The following is a 15,508-nucleotide window of genomic DNA, read 5'->3' on the forward strand; positions in this document are numbered from 1 at the left end:
TCCTTTTGGTTTCTGTGTGGGTGAGTTGATATTGTGGCTTGGCTTGCTATCTTGTCATGGAGCTTTTGAATTATATTCAACTTCATATCTTACTTTCAGAGGGGAAACTGACATCCAATTAGGCAATGCTTCCCCCTCCCCAGCAATTGACAGCATTTTTATGAATGATCAAACTCCTCATGCTATTGTTGATTTCACCAATTATAGTAGCTTATAACAAAACAGTTTTATCTCAAAATGAAATAAATTTGACCTTGATAGGACAGTTTTTTGTAGGCTATAGAGATGAGTAAACTGCATTAGCCTGTGGACTGCATTTCCCTCTCTTTGCCTGAACTGGAATGAGTTATATGTCATAGTTGGTAATGTTAGGGTTGGCTTCAGCAGGTTATTTATTATAATAGGCATCTAGAGTATTTAGGAGAATCAGAAATGGGCATCAGAAACACATATGAACTGTTATAAATGTCAGCTGTATTTGCATGTTGTGCTAAGCTGCAATTATAGTACATGGTTGACTTTAGCCACAAATGAATGCAGAGGATCAAACAAATAATAATTTGCTCTCTCCTTTTTTGGTTTGTTTCCCTTACACTTCTTTTGAGGCAAACTATGATTTTGGTTTCGGATGCAATAGCAAGCTGTGGTTTAAGTAAGTCAGAGTTTATAAGACAACTGCAAACTCTGGCTTCTAATTGTAATTTGTGGATGGCAATCAAAGCAAGACCTGTTTGCCATTATGGGCTTATGAACCAGGTGATTGACTGTGTTGTTCCTTATGAAATTATCAAATAAAGTAAATATTTTTGGATCATTCTGATCTCACAAATACTTACTGCTGAAGTGCTGTCCATGGACAGCACTTCAGCAGTAAGTATTTGTGAGATCAGAATCTGATTTTTATGCCAGTCAGTATATGCATAGCTGGGTAGCCTCAGCTCTTAAGATTTTTATGAATCTATTTAGTCCTTGTTTGGTATTCTGAGAGTCCCATATTTTAAAATATTTTTAAACCTGATTTTCAAACATGCAAAGTTGTCAAGGAGATGACAGACCTTTTGGTAAGAACTTCAGTATCAAACTAGATTCTTATTTTTGTCATATGGTTTGACTTTCAGAACATACTTACCCATTGTTTAAAGAAGAAATAACAGTTTAGGAGATGCTTTGTATATTTGTTAAATTTATTTGGAATATTATTAGCATGTTTGTTTTGTATAGAATGTATGCAGCCAAACACACAGCATGAAAATATTGTTTGCTAGAAAATGCATCTATGAGAGAGCATATGAAATAGGTGCCTGCAATTTCAATAATATGAGAGTTTGTTTCTTTTTTTAAAAATAATACCTTGTAGGTTTGCCAGTCATGTATTGCCTGTTGGAAGTTATTTCAGTGTACCCAGAGAAACTTGCTGCAAGATTTGTTGACAAAATGGATTGGATAAAGGTATGTAACATGATTTTATTTTTAAAATGTCTTGCATCTCATCCAGACAGTTTGTATCCATCCTAAGAGAGTAAACAATGGAATTTCTATTTTTTAAAATTTGGTTAATATGTAGCTAAAGTCACATGTTTGTTCACCTAATTTCTCCCTAGAGTCAGGGTTTCTCTATACACAACATAGGTATGTATTTTAAAAGTTAGCCATTTGTATGTTCTTTATTTCTGTCCTTGTGTTTGGGGATAGGTAGTTGTGTTTTTAACTGCTGTTAGCTGCCCAGAATGGTGCTTAGGCACTAGATGGGTGAGGTGTAAGTGTAATGGATGGATGGATGGATGGATGGATAGATAAGACATTACTTTGAAGGCAGAATATTACAAATCTGTTTAATTAAGATGCTTCCAGCTGCTCTTCAGAACTGTGACCTTTGCAAGGTAGTTTATAATATAAATCATACAGTTCAGCTCATATTTAATGTATGAACATTTTAAAATTAGAACAAAACAAGTAGCTGTGAACCCACAAAGAAGTTATGATAGTTTCTTTTAAGGATGTTTCTTGAAAATGTTTAAGCATGCTCTATTTCAATATTACTCCAAGAAAACTTTTCAAATCAATGGAGTTCACAGGGCATTGGATTTTTGTTGGTTAATTCTGTTTCCCACGCTTTGAGGCAACACTCTGATCTTTAATCTGGCTGTATTGTACACAGACAAGGTTTTTAAATAAAAGAGTTGATGTATCGGATAAAGTCAGCATGCAGTGGGAGTGGTGCTGGCCTGTGAATCTCATGGACTGCAGGCTTCCTCTTCTGTTTGAAATTTGGCAAATATGTTGTCAGGCGAGTCTGGTTGTTGCAATGCTAGTAAAAGTTGATACATATTTAAATTTTTTCCTTTAATCTTTTCAGAGCCTTATGAATACTAATAAAGAAGAAATGCGGGAGCTGGCTGCTCTGTTTTATTCGGTAGTGTTGTCAACAGTGTCAGAAAATGAATTTAAAACATCAGTTCAGCACCTGATAAAAACAGCAAAGGACAATCATGTAAGATAATTGTTTTGTTTTGTTATTGTTTTCTATTAATTTTTGCTGATGTCAAAACACAGGCAATGCACACAGAGGTATGATCCAAAGGTTATTTTCCCATTGAAAGAAAATTGAATTAATTGAAGAGGACACTTTTCTTTATATTTGAACAACATAACAAATTGGTAAAATATTTGGAAAAGGAGATACGATTTCATCACCTTAAAACTTATCATACATTTACATATATTTGAAATATATTTAAGATACAGAGACTATTTCGTCAGTGTTTTCTTTTTTCTTTTTCTGCTTTGGCAAAGGCAAAGAAAACACAATACCATAGTTCACGTATTCAGAAGTTTTTCCATGAGCACAACTGAAACGTATTTAGAGAGCAGTACATTTCTACTCAGTAGCTATTTCTGTTCAGAAATGAATCTTATTGAATTCAAATACAGGAGTATAGTGTTGCAACTTTGGGCTTTCAGTCTGAATAAATAAATACAGTGGTGCCCCGTATAGCGAGGTTAATCCGTTCCGGATTAACCTTCGCTATACGAAAACATCGCTGTGCGGGGCAGGAAAACCTATTGGAACGCATTAAACTCCCCTAAGCAAGGGGAGGGCGCGAAAACGCTGATAGGGGCCATTTCGGGTCATGCGGCGGCCATTTTGGAGCCGCCGATCAGCTGTTCGGCGGCTCCAAAATGGCCGCCAGAGCCCCAATCGTCGCAAAGCGAGTGCGGCGATTGGGGCTGATCCGTATAGCGATCCCCAAAAAGGGATCGCTATACGGATTTTTCGTTAAACGGTGCACTCGTTAAGCGAGGCACCACTGTACTTTCTGTTGTGGGAAGACAGAATGTTTAGACTTACTGGTTTCATCTGGTACCGTCCCTCTCAGTTTTCAAGAAGTTAGTTAAAACAAATTGTTTAAAGCTGCTTTTTATTATTGCTTTTATCTGTGATGTCCAATGTTGTTTTGAATTGTTTATTTATCTAAAGATGTTAGCTAGTTCAGTGGTTTTATTGATTGATTTTATTGTTGTCAATATGTCAGGATGTATATTGTTCTTGATTATTCTTTATTGTTTATGTGCTTTGCTGTGAACCGCCCAGAGAGTGCTTTGCACTATGGGCCAGTATATAATTTGAAATTTATTTATTAATTTAGTAATTTTGCCATTCCAGACTTTGGAGATAGGACAATATACAGTATTCGAATATACTCTTGATCTAGGACTAGCTCCTGATTTAAATAACAATTAGTTAAAAGTACTTTTAGTTTTAATTGATATGATTTAATTTGAGTTTACTTACATATGACAAAAGTGCTTAGATTTATTTCCAGTAGTTTTGGAAATAAAATTTGTTTGTGCAGATTGTTATAGGCACCATCTTAGAAGAGTTGTTGTAAGTACATATATCAAAATAATGTATGTTTTTAAAATGTGTTATTGGTTTAAATACAGATGATCTGAACTGATTAACCTGTTTAAAAGTTGACACCCTACTTTTAAATGTATGCAAAGCTACTGGTAGCATGCTGGTGAATATCATTTAGAGCAGCAGTCCCCAATCTTTTTGGGGCCACGGACCAGCTGGGGGGAGCGAGCTCCATGTGTGGGGGTGGGGGCATGTCATGCTCGTGTGATGGGCCTCACACTCACGGGGGTGTGTGACATGGCCCCCGCAGGTGTGACACAGCCCCCTTCATGAGCGTGTCACACCAACTGCATGTGCGGGCAGAGATCTGTATCCACGGCCTAGTTCTGGCAAGCCCACGGACCAGCACTGGGCCGTGGACCAGGGGTTCACAACCCCTGATTTAGAGCACTGTATGTCATTTTGAGACTATTACTTTTTTTCTGTAGAATTTGGAAATGCAACATGGATCCTTGTTGGCACTAGGGTTCACAGTAGGACGGTATTTGTCAAAAAGAAAATCAAGGATGGTAGAACTACATGACCTAGAAGATCCAAATACTATTATTGCTCCAGAACAAGATGAGCTGATAAAGTCAACAACAGAAACTATAGGTTAGTTTCTCTGTTTCTCTGTGTTTGTTTGATCGATTCTGTATATGTAGATCTGAAAAATGAAATTTCTGTCTCCTAACCTTGTTCTGTATTTTCCTTAATCTGTGCGTCTTAGTTTCTGAAAGCTCTGGCTTGAATCCAGTTGGAGTCCAACAAGAGTTGGTCTGTTGAATCAGTGGAATTAACTATACTGTGCTTGATTTCGTAGGTGTGCTGCATTTGGGACTAGCAGTTGGAATTAGGCTTTTGCCGCAGTGGTCTGAAACCTGTACTACCACACTTTGTTGTTCAGTGTTTCGGTTCATAATTCATAAGAGAACATTTTTACAATTTTTTGAGTTGTTTATTATACAATCTATTTATATTTGCAACCACCTGTATGTTAGTCTTATCCGGTTTGATTGAAGGGCATAGTGATATCACAAATAACTTGTTTGATTGTCTTCTGGTGGCTGCCAAAGTTTAGCCAAACATACGCCAATTAATTCTAATGTAACAGCTTCTCCTTGGGACTTTGTAATATTTCAGTTATGCCCAAACTGCAAAGCCATTCTTTTTAGATGGCACAAGTATTATGAGTTCTGCCTACTTGTAGGCAGTTTATACTGCAAAATATGCTTCCTCTAGCCTCATTCACTGTCTTTAGAACAGGCCCATAAGACCACAGAGGTTGCCTGTCACTAATCTATCACACGTCGAATCAGGACTCCTATCACTATAACAGTATTGGTCTTCTCATGCATGGAGCTTTACTCCATGGGTTTTGCCTAGTTCTTCGTGGCCTCTGTGAATCACAATCTGGGTGATTCGCACCTGTGCGGAGCCTCACTGGAAGATTCTAGAACTTCTGCGGTAGCAATGAACACATTAGAATATGCCTCTCCCCACCCGTATAAGTACCTTGGCGCCAAGTGTCCCCTTTTAGTTTCTTTTAACTGCCGTGTTGAGAGCCTCATAATTCTGCTTCTGTGAGTAAAAGAGAAACAAAGTTTATTCTTGATTCCTTCCTGTTACCAATCTTTTTCTTTTAAACTAGTACAGTGGTTCTTAACCTTGGTTCTTAACACCTGAGGTTGCTCAGGTGTTTTTGAACTGCAACTCCCAGAAACCCCAGCCAGCACAGCTGGTGGTGAAGGCTTCTGGGAGTTGCAGTCCAAAAACACCCGAGTAACCCAAGGTTAAGAACCACTGAACTAGTAGATTAAACTCATTATCATCAGAGATTTTTTCCTTTCCCCTCGCTTGGCCTCCGGCCGCAGCACCCCCCTTCAGTCATTGGTTTTTGTCCTCAATTATTTCTCCTATTCATGACCCCTTGGGGCCTGTTTAAGCACTGTGTTGTCTGTGATAATAAAATCCCACTTTCCGACAGACACGCTAAGTGCCTTTTCTGTTTGGGAGAACAACATCAAACTTCCTCCTGTACCCATTGCAAAAATTTTAAATGCGGAGTTCTTCAGTCTCGCCTCTTGAGGCTAAAGCTCAGACTTTGGGAACAGTCCTTACAAGCAGTTTAAATGGGCCAACCTCCCTGTAGCGCCACTTCCCAAACCAAAGTAATGGAAAAAGCCGTTACTGAATCATCGAAACGACGTCTATCAGCTACACCAGCTCTGATTCCGATTCTCCATCTGCATTGTCTAAGACCTCGAAGACACACAAATCGAAACCCTCAAGGCCAAAGTCCTCGACTTCGAAAACAACTTCTAAACGTCAGAGACCTACTGAAACTGTTCCAGCTCTGGAGCCTGTTCCTCCTAAACAAGCTAAACAGTCTAAGCCTACAGCCATCCCACCACAACCACAACTCTCTGAATTGATTTCAGTCAGATCTCCCTCAGATGATGACAGATGTCTGTCCCATCAACCCTGTTCTCAGTCTCCGGAATGGGATGAAAGAGTCAACCGACTAATGTCCTCTACTCCCAGTCCACAATCCTTCAGTTATTCCACCGCCTGATAATTCCCATCCCAAACGGCTCGACACTGTTCCATATTCGATGCCCTCAGATCACCCACCGATCCCTAATCAGAATTGTCAACATCAAGAAACTCGACAGCTTGCTTCATCACGTGCGGTTCAAACCCACGCTCCGCATGCGCTTTGGATTGCCATTTGTCCTGACCAGTGCTCTACTCAACAGACTGCATCGAGTAGCCTGCCAGGTATTTTACCCGGTTCGATAATACCATCTATTACCGTATTTTTCACTCCATAAGACGCTCCGGAACTTAAGACGCACCTAATTTTTAGAGGAGGGAAACTGGAAAAAAAATTTCTGAACCAAATATTGTAATAAAATATTTAATAAACTATAACAGAATAACATTTGAACCATGTAAAGTGAACAGCATTCAACAGTGGCATTAAGAACCATTACCACTGTCATTAATAAATGGAGAGACTTAAAGCTTTGTGTACTCTAGTTTTCTGGAAACCCCAAGAACACCATCACTAGAGTCAGAATTTAGGAAGCTCATTTGCTCACAATCACTGACATCACTTTCTTCGCTGTCTTCATATAAGATATCGTCCTCAGTTCCATCTAAGGCATTGCTAATGCCACATTTTTTGAATGACTGTACAACAATCTCCTCCTTCACTGAGTCCCAAGATGTTTTCACCCATTCACAAACTTGAGTGATGGTGGGCCTCTTCATTCGTCCAGTAGGTGTCAGATCATGATTACCAGCAGTCATCCATTTGTTCCACTCTTCTCTCATTAAGACCTTAAATGGCTTGTTGATGGAAACATCAAGAGGTTGCAACTGGCTGGTAAGACCTCTGGGAATTACAGCTAGATGAGTCTTCACTTCTTTGAAACATTTTTTTATTGGTTCGCTAATATGTGCTCTAAAATGGTCAAGCACTAATAAGGCAGGTTTTTTCAGAAGTCCTCCAGGACGTTTGGACCAGACCTTTTCAACCCATATTCTCATTCCATTTTCATCCATCCATCCTTTCTCATGTACATGTACAACAACTCCTCGCGGAATCACTTCTTTTAGAAATGTTTTCCTTTTGAAAATCAACATGGGTGGCAATTTGGTGCCATCGGCACAGCAGGATAACACAGTTGTGTAATGGGTCTTCTCATGCCCTGAAGTTTTCACACTGATGGTTTTGGCACCCTTCAGATCTACAGTCCTATTAGATGGCACATCAAAGGTTAGCGGGACTTCATCCATATTCCCAATCTGGCCAATTTCAAAGCCATTTTTCTTCCTAGCATCAATAACAAATTTATGAAAGGATAGAATTTTAGATTCATATTCTTCTGGCATTTTTTGTGCAATTCTAGTTTTGGTCCACATAGTAAGACCACATCGCCTCATAAATCTGTAGCACCATGATGATGATCCTGTAAAATCCTGAATACCTTTCTCTATAGAAATGCGTTTTGCTTCAAACATGATCATTTTTGTCGAGACAGAGAAGCCATTATTCCAATTTTTTTCTTTTTTCCCTTTTAACCTAAGATGATTTAGGTTTTTAAAAAAGGAAAGAAAAGAGGGAGGGAAGGAAGGAACAGACACCTTTTCAACAGAACACCTTGAAAAGCAAATTTTCAGCCAAGACAAGCACCTTTTCGGGGGGGGGGACAGCAAATGAGAGAGGGAACAAGCACCTTTCAGACAACAGAACACCTTGAAAAACACTCCTCAGCACAAAGAGAGACATGGCTCTGAACTCCATTTTTACCCTGCTTGCAAGCAAGCTTTCTTCCCAACAGAATTCCTCAGCACAAAGAAAGACATAGCTCAGAACACACACACACACACACAGAGAGAGAGAGAGAGAGAGAGAGAGAGAGAGAGAGATGCACACAGCAAGGAAAGTTTCTAGGAAGCTTGCATACATTTTAAAACTGTAAAATCTACCCAGCAAGACCCATGCCTCTGTGACGAACACGGGTTCGAAAACACACGTGTAAGCTTGGACAGAGAGCAATCAGGAGCTTGCACATGCTAAAATGGGCTGAAAGAGTCCAATTCAGCCAGCCATGCTACAACACTCCTTCTCACAAGTCTGCCCACATAAGAACACCCTGGTACTCTCAGATATTATTGTGAAAAGGTCAAGTGGGCTTTGTAGTCCTTAGACTTAACTTGCACCACTGACAGGACTCTAAGTAAGCTAGGCCGAGGCAGCACTCTCAGATGACCCTATGGCAAGTGTACTGTTCAGGAAACCAAATGAGTTTTATAATCTTTATTTTATTAAAGAAAAAGCATGTTACTAAGCCAAATTAAACCAAAACAAATAATCTAGCATTGTGCTGTTTAGTTACACAGATGTAGTGAGGCAAAGAAAACATGAAAAATATAAAAGGGTTCAAAAATCTTACAAAACACAAAAATAATTCATGTAGGTCATAACAAGGCTATAGTCCTCAGTGATACTATAGAATAAAAATCCCTAAACAAAAGTAAAAATCTATTATATGTCCCATAGTCCTTAGAAAAGAAAAATCCAATGAGTATACCATAGTCCTTACAAAATTACAAGAGCATAGTCCATATGGAGTATTCCAAGAAAAGAAGTCCATAAAGAATATTCCATAGAACAGTCCATAGAAAATAGTCCATGCACAGTCCTTAGGTAAAATCCCATAAGTCCAAAAGTAATCCAGCAAAGCATAGAAACCAGTCCATGTAGGTAGGCCACCAAACTCTCTCTAAAGACATCAGGGTAAGTCCCAAATGGCTGAAGTGTAGGTCACGAATCACTGAAAGGTCGGTCTTGGAAAGACAATGTCCATAGGTAAAAAGTTCCTTTTTCAAGAGTAACTGGCAAGGGCCTAATGCACCTTCCCACGATGTCATCCAATCAGAGTTCGTTACTAGGCAAACAGTCCTGTTACATCACATGAATTCTTTCTCATACACAGCAGATGTTATTTGGGTTTACGGTGGTTTCTCAAAGAGTCACAACAATTCCCATCTATCTAATCACACAGTCCTTTCTCAGGCCTTCAGAATAACATTCTCTCTGCTCGCCTAGAAAACAACTTGTCAGCATAGCACAGATACTATATACAAAGAAACAAAATGGAACCTCTCTGGCTCACTTCATAATTACAAAACCCATATGCCTTAAAAGATTTTAATCTTAAAAACCCATCTCATCACAAGCCCCCTGAAGATTAACAAAATTCTCAAACACTTTAAGTTTTAATTTTGATAACTGAATAAGATGAGATGTCATAAGTAAGCATTTACAAAATAGAGAAAAATATTAACTTGAACATAAGGTAATACATTTCAAATATAATTCTAAAATAGCAAAACAATTGATACATGAGAACTATTATAATTACAGTATTTACCATACATGAGAGAAAATTGCGTTAGACACTTCTACTAGTCTGAAAAACAGAAGAATAAACATGTTAGTATACTTATACTTATACACTCTGCATATGCTCAGATAATACTCTAGTCATCAAACAGTAAAATAGTGAAACCAGGGTTAACATCATAATAACTTGACAAACCAATATACTGATATGAAGTAATAATAGTGAAAACACTCTATGTATGCTCAGGAACATTGTCATACAAAATATCAAGAAAATCAAATATCAGAGCTTTAACAATTCTAGCCATTTTCTCCCCTTGCATCTGCACTAAACATTCGAGATAAGCAGTGGGGAATTAAAGCCTCCTTTCTAAGTAGATGTTTTACATCAAAATCATATTTTTGCAATCTGAAATACCACTGCATTAATCTTGGGCTTCGATGTCTCTGCTTCTCTAAGAATGATAAAGCATTTTGGTCTGCTTGAATTGGATCAGGGCTGTAAATTACAAGGTTGTCTACATAACCAATCACATAATATAAATCACCAAACAATTCATCAACCAATTTCTGAAAAGTAACATAGGTATTTTCCATTCCAGGGGCTAGTTTTCTGAGTTGGTAAATTCCCTGAGGGCAAGTAAATGATGTATCAGGGCGATGTTCCTCTTTAATTAAAATCTGATAAAGCCTTTCAACAGTTCCAGACACTAAATTGCCCTTAGACCCTTCTAGATCTATAGGAACAGAAACAGCAGTAAATCCTTCATTGACTGTAATAAAAAGTTTCACCACATCAGTTTCTCCCGGTGAATTCGAGAAGACGTTTTGGGGTTTAGCTAACACAGGCTCCAATATCTGTCCTGGGTTGAATTGATCAATGCCTTCCACGCCTTGGTCCAGAAATGCCACACCCCTGGACACATATATCACTGAATTAGCTGTGCTATCAGGTTTGGTCACAAGAGGCCGCTGTTGCAACAAAGTTCCCTCGGGAGTACTCTGCATAGCCTCAGAAACAGTATCAGTATTCTCACCACTTCCTTGGAAAATAGGCTGTTGAAAATAAGTATTGTCCCAAACCTCTGCTTTTCTTTCTAAAGATCTTTCTGAGAAGATTAACTGTGGTACTGGGCCAAATCTTTCAGATATGATTTCAGTCTCTGTAGAAACATCAATACTTTGTAATCCCAAAAAGTTAGCGCTTCCCCCATCGTTGGTTGTGTTAGGAACAGTCTCACAATCTGACAGGTTCAAATGCAGCTTTCTATCTTTAATCAAGTTTACAGAGTCATTTGTACTATCGCAACAATGTGAAAGTCCATGCTGCAAAACCGCTCCACTATCAACCACTGAAACACTTGGCAAAGACTCTGAGAAAACCTTCACTCCTCCAGTTTCCTCAGCTGACTTTTCCGGTACCTTGAGTAGGCCACCCCCTTGGTATTTTTCTTTACTTCCGAACTGCCATGAAGTACACGGGGTCTCTGCCAACCTAACAGGGTCTGCTTTCGCTGTTCCCTCTGGGCTAAGAGAAGGGGGGTTGTTTGAGATCTGACATGCAGCAAGATCTGCTGACACAAGTCCTGGCAAAGAATTAAGCTGAGTCTCTATTACATCTAAGCTGATGTGAGGGCTCTCAGTCTCATCCCGAATTATTTCAGAATTTCTCACCTGTCCTGTGCTCTGAAAAGGAGCTGAAGTTGGTGCTGAGCTGACTTCCAATGCACTGCAATTCTCTGGAGCACTGCAGTTTTCCCTTGCGTCGTTCGATGCTGATTTCCTCAAGTTCCCTTCGCGGCAAAATTTCTCCTGCATTCCTTTCTCTGCGCGCGGCTCCAGGGCCTGTAAATCCTTTGTTTGGACGGACGATGAATCGCTGTCTTCTCTGGAATGCTCCTTAGCATTCCACTGGGCCTCGTTAACTCTTTCCACACCAACATCTTGCATCTCAGGGTTGCTCCCAATTGTTTGGAGCGTCTCGTTGCAGTAATTCCCAAAGGAACCCTGCTGAACTTGGAAAAACCTTTGCATCAAGCCAGGTTCTGTGCTAAGAAAACGTTTTAAAAGGATGTTTTCCTGATAAAGCTCACGTATCAGGAAATCTCTTTCCCTAATTTTCTGCTTGGCTTGCTCGAAGAATCCCGAAGCCACTCCCAAGAGTATATCCACGGTATCTGACTGGTTTTTCTCCTCCATCTCTGCTGGCACTCTAGCCTTGGCTAGGTCAGCAAACAAAACTTCTAATAATAGAAATGAAAATTTAAAAATCTCCTCTGCACTTCTGACCAACTGCTGTCCCTTCTGCTATCCTAAGATAGGCGAGAGAACAACCAGCTGCCAAACCAAAATAAAATTAAAAATCTCCTCTGCACTTCTGACCAACTGCTGTCCCTTCTGCTATCCTAAGATAGGCGAGAGAACAAACAGCTGCCAAACCAAAATAAAATTAAAAATCTCTTCTGCACCTTTGACCAACTGCTGTCCCTTCTGTGACCCTAAGATCTGTGAGAAGACAGACAGCTGCCAAACCAAAATACTGAAAAATCCAAAAGGAAGAGAAAAGAAAAACTGTGATCACTCTGTGAACCCTAAAGTTACAGAGATGATCAATGACTGAACTGGGTGCAGATAGATACCTCCAAGATCATAGGGCATGACTCTAGGCCAAGCCAGATGCAACTAGGTACTCCTGACAGATCCTAAAATCATAGTGGGGAGACCCAGAGCTAGTCTGGAACACGGCCAGGTGCTCCGGCAAATCCTAAGATTATAGGAGTACACTTAGGCCAAAACAAAAAAGAAAAAACCTGGATGCAAGTTCCAAAACAATGTAGCCAGAGTCATTTATGCAATCCTAAGATTGTGAAATGACCTGCTCAATTTGGGTGCAAGCATTCCAAAAATAAAGGACATGCATCTTAGAATTTCTTCACTACAACGTTGTAACAACCTGCACATGCCTACTGCTTAAATTCAATTGTTTCCTAACAGTTTGCTTGTCCCACTGGGAATCTCTTTCTTAAAAGAGCACCCCAGATTCTAACACACATTACCACAGCCTGAAGATTTAACACCTCTTTCCACAGCCTTTAGATCTAACTGCTGGCAAACAGTGTTTCCTAGGAAATTACTGTTTACACCCAGGGAAGCACCTAGCTCCTTGAAGCCTCAGTGTCCCACTGCAATCAAAACTTAGCTTGTGGATCAGAGTCACTCAAGCTGCCAGATAGAACAAAAATTGGTCATCCTGAGGTACTACAAAACCCAGCACGTGGTCCATCGCGCAGCTGCCACCATGTGACGAACACGGGTTCGAAAACACACGTGTAAGCTTGGACAGAGAGCAATCAGGAGCTTGCACATGCTAAAATGGGCTGAAAGAGTCCAATTCAGCCAGCCATGCTACAACACTCCTTCTCACAAGTCTGCCCACATAAGAACACCCTGGTACTCTCAGATATTATTGTGAAAAGGTCAAGTGGGCTTTGTAGTCCTTAGACTTAACTTGCACCACTGACAGGACTCTAAGTAAGCTAGGCCGAGGCAGCACTCTCAGATGACCCTATGGCAAGTGTACTGTTCAGGAAACCAAATGAGTTTTATAATCTTTATTTTATTAAAGAAAAAGCATGTTACTAAGCCAAATTAAACCAAAACAAATAATCTAGCATTGTGCTGTTTAGTTACACAGATGTAGTGAGGCAAAGAAAACATGAAAAATATAAAAGGGTTCAAAAATCTTACAAAACACAAAAATAATTCATGTAGGTCATAACAAGACTATAGTCCTCAGTGATACTATAGAATAAAAATCCCTAAACAAAAGTAAAAATCTATTATATGTCCCATAGTCCTTAGAAAAGAAAAATCCAATGAATATACCATAGTCCTTACAAAATTACAAGAGCATAGTCCATATGGAGTATTCCAAGAAAAGAAGTCCATAAAGAATATTCCATAGAACAGTCCATAGAAAATAGTCCATGCACAGTCCTTAGGTAAAATCCCATAAGTCCAAAAGTAATCCAGCAAAGCATAGAAACCAGTCCATGTAGGTAGGCCACCAAACTCTCTCTAAAGACATCAGGGTAAGTCCCAAATGGCTGAAGTGTAGGTCACGAATCACTGAAAGGTCGGTCTTGGAAAGACAATGTCCATAGGTAAAAAGTTCCTTTTTCAAGAGTAACTGGCAAGGGCCTAATGCACCTTCCCACGATGTCATCCAATCAGAGTTCGTTACTAGGCAAACAGTCCTGTTACATCACATGAATTCTTTCTCATACACAGCAGATGTTATTTGGGTTTACGGTGGTTTCTCAAAGAGTCACAACAATTCCCATCTATCTAATCACACAGTCCTTTCTCAGGCCTTCAGAATAACATTCTCTCTGCTCGCCTAGAAAACAACTTGTCAGCATAGCACAGATACTATATACAAAGAAACAAAATGGAACCTCTCTGGCTCACTTCATAATTACAAAACCCATATGCCTTAAAAGATTTTAATCTTAAAAACCCATCTCATCACAGCCTCCATTGCAAAAATGCCCTCTGGGTGCACATTTTATCCGGACAGATTCAGAACACACACACACACACACACACACACACACACACACACACACACACACACACACACACACACACACACAGAGAGAGAGAGAGAGAGAGAGAGAGAGAGAGAGAGAGAGAGAGTCTCCACACAGCAAGGAAAGTTTCTAGGAAGCATGCATACATTTTAAAACTGTAAAATCTACCCAGCAAGAGCCATCAGAACTCAGAAACCACCCCCCACCTAGCCCTACCCCCCCACCAACAAGCTGCAAAAAATCCTGTACAGTAAAAACATACTGTAGTGTACTCACCCACAACAGCAGCTTTTAAACTAAATTTTACATTTTAAAACGACAATACCAGGCAGTCCTAGGTTTTTCTCCCAGCTCTCTAACTGCTAGCAAGGAAGCAGACAAGCAGCCTCTTCACTAACTGAAAGCTTGGATTTCCCCTGCCTTCCCCGCCTATTAGGTATGCTAATATCTGTGCACTGGAGGATTGTGGGAGGAACATCCAGCCCCTGATAGGGGTCCTGTGGGGCACCCCAAAACACTGAGGAGCTCTCCTGGACTCTTTTGGGACTGGGGCTGTGCAGCCATGTTCTGATCAGGAGGTACAGCCGGGGAGTCACCATACCTTTGGAGGGCAGGGCAAACAAAGGGCCAGGAGGTTCAGGAGCCATTCAAACTCATACCTGGCAGGGGAGATACCATTCTTATAAGAGTGCTTTTCCCAGGGTAAGGCTCATCTATTGCACTTCAGATGAGCTGACCCCTGTGATTTCCCCAATGTGGGAAAATCAACTGCCTAAGTGGGGGACTGTGTTTCTGGTTTCCCCTGGTTTTTCTAGAATCACTTTTCCCCCTTTGGTCCTAGGCTGTTTGCATTGCTTGCTGCCATAGGCCTGTTTGTCTTGCTGGTTTTTCAGGTACTCTGCAGGAAGCAGATCTTGGAAAGCCAGCAGTGCAGAATGGTGAGGTCTAAACAGCAAGCAGTCTTTGCTGGCAGCTCAGAGGCCTCCCAGCATGGCAGTGGGAGGCTTCTGGGTGGTGGTGGCTGAACCCTTTTTTTACTGTATTCACTCCATAAGACACACCTACTTTTGTCCCCACCTTTTTGGAGGAAAAAAGTGCGTT

At 40.2% G+C, this 15,508-nt stretch overlaps 1 protein-coding gene and 1 pseudogene across 4 annotated transcripts in view; both read left to right on the top strand.

The window, feature by feature from the left end:
* Positions 1-15,508, top strand: part of ECPAS (Ecm29 proteasome adaptor and scaffold) — a 97,602-nt gene that overhangs the window by 38,259 nt on the left and 43,835 nt on the right. For all 4 annotated transcript variants that reach the window (XR_013541411.1, XM_020791091.3, XM_078384876.1 and 1 more), the window contains 3 exons: positions 1,358-1,449; positions 2,357-2,491; positions 4,348-4,513. Coding sequence is in view for 3 of the 4 variants with exons in the window: in XM_020791091.3 (XP_020646750.3) it covers positions 1,358-1,449; positions 2,357-2,491; positions 4,348-4,513 (393 nt within the window). In the remaining variant the exon portion in view is untranslated. The remainder of the gene's footprint in view (positions 1-1,357; positions 1,450-2,356; positions 2,492-4,347; positions 4,514-15,508) is intronic.
* Positions 15,059-15,212, top strand: LOC140705133 (U1 spliceosomal RNA; annotated as a pseudogene).

The sequence above is a fragment of the Pogona vitticeps genome, chromosome 2 (genome assembly GCF_051106095.1).
Source record: "Pogona vitticeps strain Pit_001003342236 chromosome 2, PviZW2.1, whole genome shotgun sequence".
Taxonomy (NCBI): Eukaryota; Metazoa; Chordata; class Lepidosauria; order Squamata; family Agamidae; genus Pogona; species Pogona vitticeps.